The following is a 15,754-nucleotide window of genomic DNA, read 5'->3' as shown; positions in this document are numbered from 1 at the left end:
TTCATTTTATGTGATATGTGAGGCGACCAAAGGTGCTTAAGCAGAGGAAGGGCCGCTCCAGTTGCGGTTCTTCCAGAACTGGACTGGGGTAGTGAATCCACCCGCTGCTGAATAGCCACGGCTGAGGAACCCGGTTCTGCCTCCAAACAAGCCAAACTCGTTAAGCCCCTTGAACATTTGCGCAAGTTCGTCCAAACCCACTGCCTCGTACGGGATCTGGACGTACCGGGCAGGCTTTCCCGTAGCCTCAGTATATGCCTTGGCCATCTCCTGTGCCTCGTAGTACCCACCGCTGGCTTCCATTGGCTTGCCACGGCATTCCTCAGGATGCTCAATAATATAGCGCACGATGACACCCGTGTCATTGGCGGTATCAACAAGAGGAACCCTCGTCGTAGGCAGGAGAGGCATGGTGAACTCGACAGTCTTGTTGTCCTCTGGCGAAATACGCGAAAAGTCCACGTAATTCTCCATGTAGTACCCCAAGTAGACAAAGAACGGGCTGATCTTGTCTGACATGCTGTTCAGGTACTCCTCGATCCTGTGCTTGCCTTCGAAATGCAGCACACCGGGGTACTTGCCGCCGGACAGCTGCTTCATCGAATCCAGACTGCTGTAGATCATTGCGCCGACCTTGGCCTCGATTGCAGCATCGACCATGTTCTTTCCCTGCCTAAACTCGGCATCAGTATCACCCTCCAAGGCCTTGTCCATGACGCCAGGCTGGAAGAACTGAGTGACGCCGAAGACATAGTCAGCGCCCTGGAACGCTTTGACAAGAGAGGCACCGCTGTCGAGGTCAGCCTCAGCCCATTCAACGTCGGGGTACTTGGCCTTGAGGGCTTTGACCTTGTCGCTGGAGGTATTGCGTGTGATAGCGCGGAGTTTGTAGGCGCCTGTCGCGTGCAGAGACTTGAGAACGCTGCCTCCCTGGAGGCCAGTGGCGCCGGTAATAGCGATGAGTTTGGTCATTATTTGGCGGTGATACAAAGGAGCAGTAGGTTGTTGAGTCTAGAGACGCTTTTGAGTAAAAGAGTTGAAAGCAGCGCTTTGCGTGATGCGTTTGGGTTTCCAAGTCCGATAAGAGCCTGGATCACCAGTCGGATTTATATGAAAATTTTCTCGTAGCCATTTGTCATAGGGCCATTAGTAATGCGTGCATACTGGAACTGGATTAGGTCGAACGCAGGTGAAATTGGTTACTGCTACACGCTTAGGAATATTAGTCAGCCATTGCCCGCACGCTACGAAGGCCTTATGAACTATCTCAGCTTGGTACAACGTTCATGACGTCGATGTCAGCTGCATCATGCTGAAATGCCAGATAAACCAGTGCCTGGTTATTGGGCACAGGTGGTTTGAGGATATGTTAAAATGTGCCACTTTGGGGAGAAACTTAGAACCTTCTGCACAGCCAGCCGCAGGAACTGGTTTACACAGCCGGTGTAACTGGCGAGTGCACGCAGAGGCGGGAGAAGGGGGCGAAATTGGGGTAGGATGTTGGCATTTATTGCCCCAAGCACCTTTGTGAGAATGAGCACGTTTACATTTGTGGATATTTACCCATGTTGAAATCGTTGGTTTGTCAGTCTAGATGAGCATCTAGCCTACATGTCCCAGCACCTATGCTGCATTCCCACAGGCCGTCCATCTACTGGGTAGCTTGTTTCGTCGACTACGTTGCTATGGCAAATGTGGCCTTGACGTGGAATGTGGTGGGAGATAATGAGCAGCAGCAGGATATTAAATGCCAGCATGGCCACAATGGCCATGTCCATTGCTTTCACGACATTCGGCATCCTGTTTAAAGTGTAGAACATGAGATCGGTTGATGGTTAAGAAAACCAGGAGCCTGAGTGGAGAGGAGCAAAGTGAGTGTACGAGTTGTGTGGTAAGCTCTAGAGCAAGTGCATGAACCAAGGTGTTTTAAAAAAAAAGTATGACAGTTGCGCCAAGGAATAGAAAAAATAGCCTGTCCAAAGAGAAGAGGAGAAACCAGCATTATGCTTATTATAGCACTGATGCACTGAAAGCAACCACCAACACAGCTGTGGATGTCTTGGCAGCATTTTTCTGAACGAACTAATTCACGCGGAACTTCGGGGTAGTGACGACACGAGCGCCATCCTTGTTAACGGGCCGTTGACACTCATAGAGGCATCCGGTGAAACGCAGTAGCATGCATATAAAAGAATTCATGCTGCGTAACCAAAATATTGCTAGCACGGTTGGCCGACCGGCAACTTGCACGGGTGCAACAATTCGTGTCAATTGGCCATGAAAAAGTTCAATAAATATCATATATTTTCGGGACAAGTGGGCATTACAATCTACAAGTCACCATACCTCCACTACCTCCACTAGCTACTTTGGCGAATATACAGGCGGTGGGGCCTCGTAGGTAGGCAGCTCGTAGTCAACAGTCTGTGTACGAGATATTTGGCCAGCCTCAATATCTGTTGGCCGCGGGTCATGGCGATTACGACGAATATTTCTGCTGGTGACCATCTCACGCTGTCGACGGTGTTTGACAAATGACCGGCCCGTAAAATATGCCAAGGTAAACAACAGCACTGCACCTATTATTGCAACCCAAGTTGATTTTGCATTATCCATTTCCTTTAGCAGGGTGCAGAGGTATTTGTGTGGAAAATAATAGTTGGATAAAGATGACGACTGCTAGAAAAGGGTTGCATAAAGCAGAGCCCTCTCCCGCGGCTCAGGTTGCCTTTGCCATCGCAGGTTTCCGCGACATGAGGCAGTACCAATGCCCGTGTTTACGTGCGGCCATCGTGTGAATAGTAGATGCATGGAATTTGGCCAACGGGTTCGCCACGAAGGGCCGTAATGCCAGTGTTTGCATTGGAGTGTTCAACAGCAGCAGAAAATAAACGAGAAGCTAGGAAAACCGAGTCGAATTGCTCATAATCAGCTTACCCCCTGAACATCATCGGACCTGAGGGGACACGCCAGCTACATGGGCAGAAAGGACAGAAAGATGAGACGGTGTCTGGGCATTCCAGGGGATGGAATATGGACGCGGCGTCTGGAAAAGGATTGCAAATCTAGGGGCTGGGGAGTCGTGTTGGAGTATGCGTTGAAGATCGAACACGTGGCTGCCTCCTCCTGTCGTGGCAATGACATCAGACACAGACCCAAGGTGCAGCTCTCGAAACAACACCCTATATAAATCCTCAAGCGCGTGACCAGGAGACAGCCCGGTATCCAGAACATAGGGGGCTGTGCCCTTTCCACTCCTGATCCGTGCAATTGCCAGATATCAGACCCCGCTTCTCGTCTGCAGCCCCGCGCATGACTGTGCGTACCACAAGTGCGCTGCAGGTGGGCCGTGTGGGGGAGATCGTATGCGAGAGCGGCGGGGCTTTATAAGTGTGGGGGCGTGCCAGCATCGTGTTTAGATTAGTCAGTAGGCCAACTGTCGGCTACTGCTGGTTGGGCTTTCGCTATTTTTGCTCATGCCACCGACAATGCGCTGCTCCGGGAGAATTAAGTATAGGGCTGCGAGGCTGGCGTTAATAATCGCACCGGGCCTGCTTTTGGCAATTTCGCAACACATCCAATACTGGGCGAGTTTACCAGGCAGCAGTGAGCTTCATGTTTTCAGTTTCCCGACAGCGGGCCAGACCGTCGAACAAAAAGCTAAAGCCAATGGCCATTCAGCTGCTGCACAAATCGCAAAACACCGCCGGGCTGAGAAAGAAAACAGGGCGGGAGCGCACGGAGAGCAGTAGCCGCTCTCAGGCTTGTCTCAAAACCTTCCCTTTCCCTGTATTTTCGCAACTCCTTATTATTATTATTTTTCTTATCCCGACTAATTCATTCGCACTTTTTCCAGCTACGCGAGAGCTCATTTTTCAATTATTCGACAGGACATGGACAAGGACAGATTCAGGAACCTGCTGCAGGCGTTCGAGCAGCTGTCTGTAAAGCCAGAGGTAGAGCTGGACACAGCAGCCACACCGGTGCTGCCGACGCCGTCATCAGCGACGCCCGAGCCCCAAAGCGGGCTGGTGACGGCGCTGCAGGAGCTTGAGCCCAGCGAGTCCGAGGTTGATCAGTTTCTGGCTCAGGCGCGCGACAAGAACACATCGTTCCCCGAGCTCGAGGCCACATACCCAGGCCTGGACAACAGCGAGCTGAACGCCAGCGCATTGTTGAAGGAGATGGTCGGTGGCGGCGGACTTGCGGCGCAGACGCAATTGCATGTGGCGTCGCGGTTCCGGCTCACAGCCAATGTGGCGGCCCACCTGCACTTCCGGCTGCAGCACATTTTGAAGACCACACTGGTAGGTCGGCAGGTTGGTCAGGGGCTGGGCGAGATTGCCAGCGGCCTGATGGCTGTCTGCTCGGCGTCATTGCTGGAGGCAGCGCAGATCGAGCGACGCGCGATGGAGCCGTCAGCCGCATCTGGCGCATCAGGCTCTGGGCTGGCCCAGTCGACGCCGGTTACGCCGCAGGAGTCGCCAGTGATTTCGCAGGCTGTTCATAATGCCGTAGCTGAAGAGGCAGTGGTGCGTGATAACCGCACGGTGGCACTGGGTGCTCGAATCCGCGAGTTTTCGAGTGCTTGGACTGGTGTAACCGCCGATCCGTGGGTGCTCGAGACCGTGACCCATGGGCTGCAATTTGATTTTGTGATGGAGCCTGAGCACGTGGAGCCGGCCATGCCCGAGTACAGCAACGAGGAGCGCGAGGCGATCGAGAAGGTTGTGCGGTGGGATCTGGGCGACCGCGTGATTGAGGAGGTCAGCCACTCGCCGGAGCTGTTTGTGTCGCACATGTATACAATCAAGGTGGCCGGCAACTTTAAGGCGCTACTGGAGTGCCGGCCCATCAACAAGTACCTGGAGGCGGGCAACTATGTCGCCAAAGAGCTGCCATCGCTGCTTTCGCTTATGCACCCGGGCGACCACATCACACGCATCAACATCAAGTGCGCATACATGTCGGTGCCGATCCACAAGGACCACCAGCGGTATCTGGTGTTTGGGTTTGACGGCAAATACTACCAGTACCGCACATTGCCGTTTGGGATCTCCGTTGGATCCAAGGTGTTCACCAAACTGCTTCAGGCAGCCCTGCAGCCGCTGCGCACCAATGGATTCCGCATTGTGTCGCATATCGACGAACTCTGCCTGCTCAATGGGTCGGCCGAGGACCTGGCTGAGCAGACGCAGGTGCTGTGCCGGCACCTGACGGATCTTGGGTTCCTGATCAACACACCGACCTCTGATCTGGTGCCGCAACAGAACCAGCGGTTCCTTGGTTTCGTATTCAATACTGTTGAATGCAAGGTCCAGGTGCCGCGCGACCAGATCAAAAAGGTGCGGCGGGCTGCGCATACGGCGCGGTCGGGCAGCATCACTGCCAAGCAGCTGGCATCGCTAATCGGCAAGATCCGGTCGATTATGCCCGCAGTGGGTCCCGAGTACAAGCGGATCCGCGAGATCGAGCAGTGCTTGGAGGATTCTGTCACAACACCCGAGTCCTGGGACGACAGGGTAGTGCTGTCATCCGGCGCCCTGGAGGAGATCGACTGGCTGTGCGATAATGTCTTGTCACAGAAGACTATGGTGGTTGGCTGATTCCTCCCCTCATCACCGCTCACAGAACATGGTCTTTGTCATTTGTATAGCAAGGCTTCACTTTATCTAATTCTTTTCTTATTGCCTCCACATAAAGGTATGCAGTCATCTTCTGAAATACCACTTTTAATACTGCTCTTTCGATAAAGACCTTGGTAAGGTACGCTGGTTAAATCGGAGCGCGTGTGGCTGGCAATAGCGTGGGGCCATTCAGCCGGGCTGCTGGGCTGTAGAATGCAGGAATGGACAGATGATATACAAAAGGACGCTGGAGAGCAAGGGGTGTTAGAAAACAGAATCGCTATCGCTGAAAAATGGATAGTATACATAGCTTTGGTTAGTGTAGGTGCCAGTGAACGCAGAATGCTGGCACACACCTGTAGTCAGCCATGAGTACCGCCGACCTGAGCAACCGACGCTACACTAGGAACACAGGTCCTGGGCATATCCACGCCGGTAGTAATCTGGGAACTTGGCGGCTGTGCAGCAGACTCGCTGGCACGGGCTCTGCTTTTGCGCAGCTGAGCAGCAGCAATTTTCGCATACACCTCAGCCTTGGCAGCCTTCTCAGCAGCCTTGGCCTCAGCTTCCTTAGCCAGGCGCTCCTTACTACTGCGCTCAAGCTCCTTCACGATGACTCTGCCGCGTGCAGCATAGGTCGGGCTGCCCCTAAAATGGACCTGCATACGTGGTTGCGCTGAGGGGACGCGCTGTGACCCCTGGTGGTGTGGCAACTGGGTGTAGAAGGCTGGTAAAGGTACACCATACGGGTGCTCAGGCACAGTGTATGCCCGAGGCGGCATACCGTATTGTTGCGATGGCACGACGTGTTTCTGTGGCGGCATGGCAAACCCTCGGTTTGGCGCAGTGAGTGCTCTGACCGCTATGGAGGCTGGGTGCGACGGAACACAGTGAACAAACTGCTGGTCGAACGGCAATACGCACAGCTCCTTGCTGGGCATCAGTGGGGAGAACATGATAGCCTCGATGTCTTGCGATGGCACGGCACCAGTCTGCCTGGAGCGTGGGACAGCGATGTCACGGCTCCATGGTGAGTCGCTCAACGCCCCCACTGACACAACTGAGCCTGGTCGCGGCGTCAGCGGGCACTGGCTGGAAACAGACAATGGCGATGCCATGCCGTCGTGCTGCACGACGCGCATATCAGATGATGGGCGTTTCCGAATATGCTGCAGATTTGGCAGCTGGGCAGGTTGACTTGCTGCTGCTGCTACCACCGCTTTTACTGCCGCTGTTTCAGTCGCTGCTGCTGCTGCTGCTGCTGGCCCCGTGCCAGACTCCTTAGTGGTGTCTTTTCCAAGAAGCGTGGTCATCACAACCAGGGCCTCGATCTTGAGCACAACATCCTCAAGGGCATCAAGGTTGATGGGCACCGTGTCGCCTCGTGCAATAGCACCGTCCAAGACTTCGACGGCTGTCAGGGCTGTATTAATCTCAGTAACTCCCGCGAGATACGACCGCGGGTCATCCGATGCAGTCGTGGGTGGTGCTTCGTCTGCTTCAGCTATTGCTTTGACGACCGCATTCAACTTATCCACCAGAGGCTGCCCAGGATCTTCCGGTGTCCTTGAATCCTCCTCGGCGGCGTCGGCGGCAGCCTTGAGCAGGCTGTCCACAGTGTCCTCGATACCCTGCTGCCGCTGAACCTGTGCTGTCGCTTCAGCAGCAGCCTGTGCAGCAGCCTGTGCAGCAGCATCTGCAGCGGCCTGTACTTTGTTGAATTTGTTAGCCGCGCGCCTCAGTTCTTCTGCAGTTACAACTGAGACGGTACCATTTGTAGGCAGCAGCAAACTGGCCGCGCCAGCCTGAAGATCCGAAACACTGGCTAGCCCTCTGCCGGCGCCTGCATGCTGTCCTGCGGTAGTTTCCGATTCGCCATTTCCACTGGCGCCGCCAAACAGCGAGCTGACCTCGTCTCCGCTGCTGCGGTCTCCAAATAGCGAGCCTGTCTCTTCGTCACTGCCCAGTGCTGCTTCATGATCAAGCAGCGCGGTGTCCGGCATTGGCTTGCTGGGTAGCAAAAGTGTGGAGGCCACATCAATCGGATCTCCGGGCAGAGGGCTCATGACGCATGCGGATTCAAGCGCAGTTTGCTCGGACACTGCGATTTGCGAGAGTGACTGGGCAGGCGCCAACTTCTCGGGAACCTGGAGCCCGCTGGCTGCCCACTGCATCAGCGCCTCTATTGTGTTGTTCACCTCCTCATGTGCAGCAGAGCCGTCCAAGTGCAAGGCTGAGCTATCGACAGTATTGCTTGCTCGCTTGACCGCCAGACAGCGGATGTTGTGCTGCTGGCGCCGGAGTCGCTGACAGAAGTCTTTGAGAACCTTGCGCTCGCGCTCCCTCCGCCGGACTCCCGCCATACGCACCCGGTTGTACTCGCGCCGGTCTTCGGCCTCCTCGGGTGTCTCTGTCTTGCGCTTCAGCCGCGCACGCTCACGGCGTATCTGCCTGCGCTCCTCGCGCTCCTCGTACGTCCATGCATTGCAGCGGTTGCGGTATTTGCGCTTCTTTTTCTCGAGCTCTTGCTGCCTCCGCCACGCGCGCTGTTCAGGAGTAGGATTGGTGTAGCGGCGCCGCTTACCTCCTGCCCAGGGCCGTGTTGGACCTTCTATTTCGAGGCGTACAAGCTCCTCAAGCCTTGCCTTTTCCCACACTGCTTGCTGCGCCCGCAACTCGTTCTCATGGGCTATGATCTCGTCAATGGTCCTCGATGGGAAGGAAGGGCCAGATCTCTTTGCGGGGGTCGGCAGTGATGTAGCTAGGGATGGGGATGAACGTAGTGACGTCGGGGTGTGCTGGCGGGCCGATTTCTGGATGAGCTGCTGCGGGGAGGCAGCCGGCAGAGTATGCATGATGCCAGAAGGGGCTCTGTGGTTTGCTGTCTGGAGCAGGTCCGTCAGTGTCGGGCCACATGTTCTGTTGCTGTGGTGCTCTTGTGTGTACAAATCTGGGGAATTCATTATAACCCTAGCTTTGCTTTGGCTGGCATATACTATGAATAGGAAGGAAACCCCGTGTTGTCAAGTTCTCTGTCGAAATGCGTGTTTGGTTCTGGTCTAGCTAGTGATGGTTGCTGGCTGTTGATGTATACAGACAAGCAGTAGTTTGCGTAGGGCTGGGTTGGTTGTCTTTGTGATAGGTGTGTGAGTGCGAGTATAATGTGAAGATGCCAAGCGTATATTATGCTGTCTCAGAGAGGGGGAGAGTGCTTTTTAATGGTGATTCTGGACAAAGAAAAGGGTGCTGGCTGGTGTATCGCCATTTGTAAGGAACGGCGTATTTAAATGAAGGAGAAACAATAGGCGTGGTGTTTTACCCATCTTGGAGTGGGTCCGACGAACAGGGGTGGGATAGGGAGTGGGTGGCGGCCTCAGGCGGTAACAGGCAGAAGCAAGGAAAGGAGTCTCGGGAGTGAATGGCATTATCTCAGCACTCCCAATTGCTGGCATTCGCAAGAACCCCACTTGTTAATCTAGCGTCTCACTTCTGGCTTTCCTTTCTGCCATCTCTCGACTGGCAAATTGAAATCGAGGGCAACGCCGCACACTGACCTCCTAGCCCCCTCGCTCCAATGTTGGCAAGCAAGTCGGAAATGGGTGTCCATCATTATCACGTTTCAAATTGTTCTCGAGATTCTCCTGCCTGCCTCCACTTTAGGCCATACATCGATGTGCCCTCCCCCGTCTTCCCTGTTCTATTCCTGCAATGCATGCTTGCCTGATGACAGGTTCGGATTTCTGGATGCAGCCAGACGTGACAGGGCATAGGGTAGGGGGAAGAGGGGGGCAGCGGATGGCGGCATTTCGCACAATCGACCGAGCTGGGTGATGCAATGAAGTGCCTGGGCAAATGTGGATGCTGCTTGATTTTTGGGCTGCTCTCTTGCTGACCGCGTGCCCAAGTTTTCACACCCTAGAGCGGAACAAGGAAGCGCAATCAGGTTTTTGACTGCATGCAGTTTGCTGCCTGACTCGGGGTGCCCAGCTTCCTCGGCAGCGGCAGAGGGCTTGATCAGGGTCGGCAGAGATAGGCGTTTTGGCGCGGGCAGCATGACCCTCCACCAGTAAGCATGTATTCCCTGGGTCGTCTGGATCCCCCAAGACAAGCATACCTATTTTCCTTCACTTGCTGTGCTTCCAACATGGGGGTGAGGGTATTTTGTTTTATTGACTACCAAGGACAGGCTGGCTAAATGTGCCATGTCGGAAAAACGCAGAATGCGCATACTGTATCACGCAGTGCGCTATTATCCAAGGGTATATGTGGGGAGGCGGCTGGGCGAACTGCTAGCTTGAGCGGAACGCCCAGCTGCTGATGTAGCAAAAAGGGAGGCGATTGGAAGACGACAGAATCAGGCTGGCCGGAGAATATCACGCTGAATGTTCATGACATTATCCACTTTTTGACTTGCGCCGTGCCAAATGCACGGGCCCACTTCACCGAGTCGATATCGTTGGGCCTGCTACTGGCCAGGTCCTGGGCGTGCGTCGCCCCCTCGATGACAATGATCGGCGAGCTTGTTGTGTTGGGAAGCACATAGCTGTACTCAGCGCCAGCCGTTGTCTCGCGCCAGACGTCATATGAGCCGACAGTATACAGGATGTTCTTGACGCCCTTGAGAATGTTGAACCACCTCTTGTTATATCCCTTCACGTCAACTGGGATTTTGACCTGACTGCCAAATTTGGCCTGGCAGGGCGGCTGGAAATAGTCGAGATCCGTAAGTCGCGAGCGGTACGGGGTCAGGTGCGTGCTGCGAGGGGGAGCGACTTGCCAGTTGCCGAACCATGTGCACGACTGCCAGAACCACACCCGTGAATTCTGACCCAGAGAATAGTTGTCCACGTTGAAGCTTGTGTTCGCTATCGCGTTGAGGTCACTGAACGTGAAGCCAAGAAATTTGACCCAGTCCTGGAACGCACGTGCATAAGCATCGATATCGGAGCGCGTGCCATCGAAGTGGTCGCAGACCAGCGACTTGTACTGGTTGAAGCCCTCGAAAACAGGGTTCATCCCGATGATCGTGGTGAGGCCGCCTACAAGGCCGCCAAAGTCACGGGGAGTCAGGTGGGGACAGCCGAATTTATCTTCAATCAGTCTGACTGCCGTGTCATTGCCCGAGTACAGGATCTTGTCGACCTCCTTGACTGCCTCCGCAAACCTGGGTCCGCAGCCAATGTCATTCAAGCGCTTGCCGGCCATCTGGTCGTAGCTGTAGAGCTCGTACTGCGCCTTGATCAGCGCCGACGATGCCCAGGCGCCTTTGACCAGCTGCGGGTACTTTGCACGCATCCACGCAGCGATCGCCCCAGAGTACGAGCCTCCGGCTGTGATAATCGTCGAGTTTGCGCTCACCGGCACCGGGAAGATCCGGCTGGGGTCGGTCTTGACCAGACGCAGGATCGATGCAAAATCCTCGAGAGCGTTCTCGGGTGTCATATACTTGAGGCTGGCGCCTGAAAGGTCAGGCATCGGGTACGAGGACCCGTAGTACCGGTGTTCAATTGCCAGAACAACCCCATTAGTCTCACGTGCCAGGTCGTTGACAAACGTGCGATCGGTGTAGTATGTTGCCAGTGTGGATTCGCCCGGAGTGATCATATATACAGGGCCGCCTGGCCTGTAGAATGTTGCATTGATAAGGTACTGCTGCTGCCACTGGCTGTTGTTGGCACCAAAGTGGTCAACAGGCTGAGTGAACTTGTAAACTGTTGATGATGAGGGTATATTCAAAGTGCTCTGACATTGCCCAGACACAGCCAGGCCGACAAGGATAGAGAGAGAGAGGCGCATTAGTGTGGGAGGTGCAGAGCAAAAAGGGAAGGCACTCTGGGTATTTAGCAAGGAGAGGCGTATAGATAGAAGCAATACAGTGATAAAGGGTCAACGACAGTATTTATATATGTTGCCGCTCGGACTCTGTTTTTGTGGTTTGTTTGTTGTGATAGAAGGTGGCGATGTGTGAATGATGAAGGGTAGTTAATGTCTACCGCCTGGCAAATGCCTTTATATACCTGCCCTGACCATAGCCCCCTTTTTCACCGCGTGTTCCCTGGCATGAGGGGGTTGCAAGCTGTGAGTTATTTTTTAATTAGGGATTGTCGGTCTGTTCAGAAGCATTTTCTCTTGCCCTAAACCCCACCCCACCCAGGATTGCGCTCGGAGCTGGCCAGCATGCGCCCTATTTTTCTGCACAGGCTATCGCAAGGTTGGTTGTTGCTGGGCAAAAATGCGCTTTCAGCCTCCCACACATTTGCCAATCACCCGCAGCGATAGCCACCGTGCAACTTAGCAGCGCACTTTGTTCTTCTCTAGAGCATGCGGCGTTGGATATCCGGAAACCGAGGGTTCGGCTAGCGGCTGTGCTGTGTGGTGTAGTATGACGGGCAGATCACTGTTAAGAATTCGCATTCGCCACGAAAGCCGTTCTTTGTAAAGACATGCATGCAGCCATGATCCCCCAGCACGCACCATGGTGGTTGCCAGCCTGGGCATTCACTGTGGCGGACAAAGGGGAGCCTGGCTGGGTCAGTTGGTGCAATGCGCAGGCATTCCGGTCACTTTCCCTGCTCTCTCCCCATTGTCATGCAGCATATCTCTTTGGCCAACGGTGGTTGCGAAAGGAGAGTTGGAACCACACATGTAGCTGATCCTTGTGTGGTTGGGATATTCCCAGTTGTAGATCTCCACGCATGTCCCCCAGGCTGTCCTGGAAACCAAAAAATCGCACCTCGAGAAACGCCAATTGCCCTTCCCATGTTGCAACCCATCCGCGCTTGAGCACCATCGTGCGAAGAGGACTGCAAGCTGATTTGCAGCCATGCCTCGAGCTGCATGAATGCCCATTGCCAAGCCGGTAGTATTGAAAGAAAGCTGAGAATCGGGGTAGGACGCAAGGATGAGGAGTGGTGCGTCCCTCTTGTCAATCGCACAGACTCAAGGTGCTCATGAACTGTAGTGCATAGACTAGTCTTTAGCAGGAGCTGCTTTGGGAATGAGCGAGAGGGCACTCGCTGATTTAGAGCCTGGCCCCCGCGACGCAGTACGGCACCTTTCCCGACCTGCCGCTGGCTCCACATACCAGAATGCTGTGTTTGCCGCTCTCTTCTGAGAAGGGCATCGGTGGCATGGCCGGAGCCATTGCCAGCAGCTGTCAGATGAGCATTTGCATGTCCTGCAAAGGCGCACGGCCATAAAGAAGATCGCGAACAGCCTCTTTCCTTTTGCCGCAAAAGTAAAATTGCAGATTTGCAGCCCTTTATCGATGCACATCCGCACTGTAAGCTCTGACGTCCAGACACGGATATATATATTTTTCTTCCACATGGCTCTATGAGGCGACAACCAGGTACATGTCCAGCTTGGACCGTGCCAGAGGCCGCTGCAGTATCTCCCCAATGTGGTCAAAATTCACATGTGGTGCAAAGCTCTTGAGAGGCATGAGCTGGTACCCCGTGCTACCGCTGGGCTGTACCCGCTCGATGTCTGCGGATGCCGGCATCACCAGAAGCGTCCTATTTTCCAGATGGATTCAAGCGGAAAAGGCAGAGAAGAGACAACGTCCTGTGTTGTTAGCGCACGCAGTAGTCATGGGCCATTTCAACTATTGGGTCCAGTAATTCGCACCAGTGACAATGCACAGGTTTCAACCTACCTTTCAAACACCCCCTGGCGATGTTTGCTTGAATGCATGGGGTCCTTCTGCAGCAGATAGTGTGGCTGTCGGGTGATCTACCTGTACCGAGCTACGCAGCATATCTTGGACCTGCTTGTCGGTAACCGATACAAGATCGATCAGCTCGATGCGGGCCTGCCTCTGGTCCTTTTGCTCTGGCTGTACGAGCAAGTGCCTAGGGGCCATGTATGTCGCAAAGATGAGTACCCTGGTAGTCATCCGCTGGTCGCCTGCAGTCGCTGGTGAAGCCGCGCACAATGCACCATGGCTATCCCTGGTTGCCATTGTACACACTGCTGATCGGGCCACCGATGTCCGTGACAAGTAATCGAGCATCGGTACGACGCCTGACTGGTGCACCACGCCATAGCCAATGCTCAGCAACACATTGAATACCTAGCCATAGGATCCAGAAGTAATCAGGCGCCAGCCGATGCCAGCGCCAAGTGCAAAGCACCATTCCAGTGAATGCTGGCAGCAGGAACCGTGGTTCTTGGTGCGGCACCATCGACATGGCTCCGACTCCAACTACAACTGATAATGCAGCTGCAGCCGAGGTGTAGCTCGTCTCTGCTCTGGCTTGCTGATGACTTTGCAAATGCCCACAGCTTGGCTATGGCCAGGATGTACAGCGGCCCAAACAACGTTGGCATCGACGTTGTTGCGTGCAAGTACCACGGTGGATTCCATGTTCGGCCAGGTTGTCTTTCTTCGTGTTGTATGATAGTTGTTCAGCAGTGTGCATGTCAGTGATCCCGATACACCGGTAGCCCCCACCTTTAGCAATCCAAAGTACACAGAGTCCGTTAGAGTAATTGCCAAGAGCGATCCAATTCCGCCAACCGCAACTCCCGAAAAAGCACCGAGCGCACACCGCAAACCGACTGTGTCAGTCCATACTGCATTTACCAGTATCGCAGCGCATACCAGGCAGAGTGGCAGCGCGAATGCCGCAAAGGCAATGTGTCCAAAGGTGCCCAGTGCCACGCAAACCCCCGAAGAGGATGCACAGCCTTATCAACTGCCCGTGTGTGGCCAGCTCAGCTTGGGCGAACTTGTTGTGGCACGCATGCCTGCTCAATCCGCGCCAGCAGATTGAAGCACAACGCCAGGACAATCGACGCAAAACGAGTTGGAAAACGTATGCGTGTGGAAGACTGCAAGGCAGTACGAGCTCGCAAACCAGAAATCATCGTCGGGGTCATTCGCGCTGTGGGATTCAGCCGCTTCAGGGTGTCATAGATGCTGGCATCGACCAGAAACGACAGGAGGGCCATAAATACCCCGCGGCGCGCAGAACAGCAGCTGCGATGTCAGCTCGAGCCGGTACCCAAACAGAGCAAGCAGTATCCGCTGTGCGATCTTGACCAGCAGCATTGGAAATCCCTGCGTATATGTAGATTGGCACGCTGGACCGGATCGGCGCCTGTGGGTCAAACTCCCATGTTCGCACTGCCTCTAGCCAAATATGTCGTTGGCCCGCAACCTCTGGCGCCTGAAAACAGCTCATCTGGGTGGATATACGCCGGGAGTACCGAGAATGCGACGCGTGCAGCTAGAAGCGCCAGATAGAACGACCTTGCTCGCCACATAAGCTAGAATGTATTAGATGGTAGGTGGTAGAATGAACGCAAAAAAAAAATCCACTGGTGCTGCAGGGAGAAACGCATGTTATGATTTACTGCACGCTTGTTTGTGCGAAGGCTCGAGTTGCATGGTTTTGGGCGGTGCTGGAACAACTGCCAAATGCACAGTAACCAGCACAACAACTCTGGATATTATCGCTGGTAGCAGATATATGCCTTCTTCACCACTAGTCAATCAGAAACGAGATATGTATTGCTAGAGAAAATAGAGGAAAAGGCTAGCCGGAAGATGACTGGCGGCGAAACATCCCTGCTGTGCAGCTTGCAAGAGACAGCAATTGCTTGCTCAGCACGCTGTCTCAGAAATGCTTGCCACGCCTTGTTCATGCAGACATGTCCAAGGACCGCCTCTGACTCGGCAAAGGCGACATGGAGGTCGTTGCTAGGAGGGTGCACAGGTATAATGCATATCACACCCAGCTGGAATTCGGGGCTCAAGGTTACAAACTCGGGCATCCAGTGGCCGAAATCAGGCGTATAGAGTGGAACACGACTTTGGTTGGAGATCGTGACAGTGTTCTTAAACATATTGTCCACTATCAGCGGGTGTGTGAAGCGAGTAGGATCAGCTTCAAGCGTGTCGTATAGCTGCGCGATAAGCGGTGCAGTTGCAGCACCAAGTGCAGCGCGCGATTTTATAGCCATTTCAGCAATTGATTTGGGAGTGATCGGCGATTCTGCTTGCTCAATGGAGTTGTATGTCAAAATCTGATATAGCACATTCCCCATGTATGTGATGGGTATTCCCAAACGCTGGCGAACATCGCAAGGGAACCCTACCTTTTGTATGCAAGAACGTTGCT

At 54.2% G+C, this 15,754-nt stretch overlaps 2 protein-coding genes across 2 annotated transcripts; both read right to left on the bottom strand.

The window, feature by feature from the left end:
• Positions 1-14,705: 14,705 nt before the first annotated feature.
• DL89DRAFT_99392 (uncharacterized protein) lies at positions 14,706-14,951 on the bottom strand. Its single transcript, XM_040892320.1, has one exon. It carries the CDS (start codon positions 14,895-14,897, stop codon positions 14,739-14,741), a length of 159 nt encoding a protein of 52 aa, XP_040739707.1. The 5' UTR covers positions 14,898-14,951; the 3' UTR covers positions 14,706-14,738.
• Positions 14,952-15,068: 117 nt separating this feature from the next.
• Positions 15,069-15,680, bottom strand: DL89DRAFT_310771 (uncharacterized protein; the record flags this gene model as incomplete). The annotated part of the gene is made up of 1 exon (XM_040890970.1): positions 15,069-15,680. One exon carries the CDS (start codon positions 15,678-15,680, stop codon positions 15,123-15,125), a length of 558 nt encoding a protein of 185 aa, XP_040739706.1. The 3' UTR covers positions 15,069-15,122.
• Between the last annotated feature and the right edge of the window lie 74 nt (positions 15,681-15,754).

Source organism: Linderina pennispora (assembly GCF_002104995.1).
Source record: "Linderina pennispora strain ATCC 12442 chromosome Unknown DL89scaffold_26, whole genome shotgun sequence".
Taxonomy (NCBI): domain Eukaryota; kingdom Fungi; phylum Kickxellomycota; class Kickxellomycetes; order Kickxellales; family Kickxellaceae; genus Linderina; species Linderina pennispora.
The sequence above is the reverse complement of the archived record's forward strand: the minus strand, read 5'-3'. Positions and strand labels throughout refer to the sequence as shown.

Coding starts and splice junctions, on each gene's coding strand:
- DL89DRAFT_99392 (XM_040892320.1), bottom strand. CDS start 14,897: ATGTGGCGAGCAAGGTCGTTCTATCTGGCGCTTCTAGCTGCACGCGTC.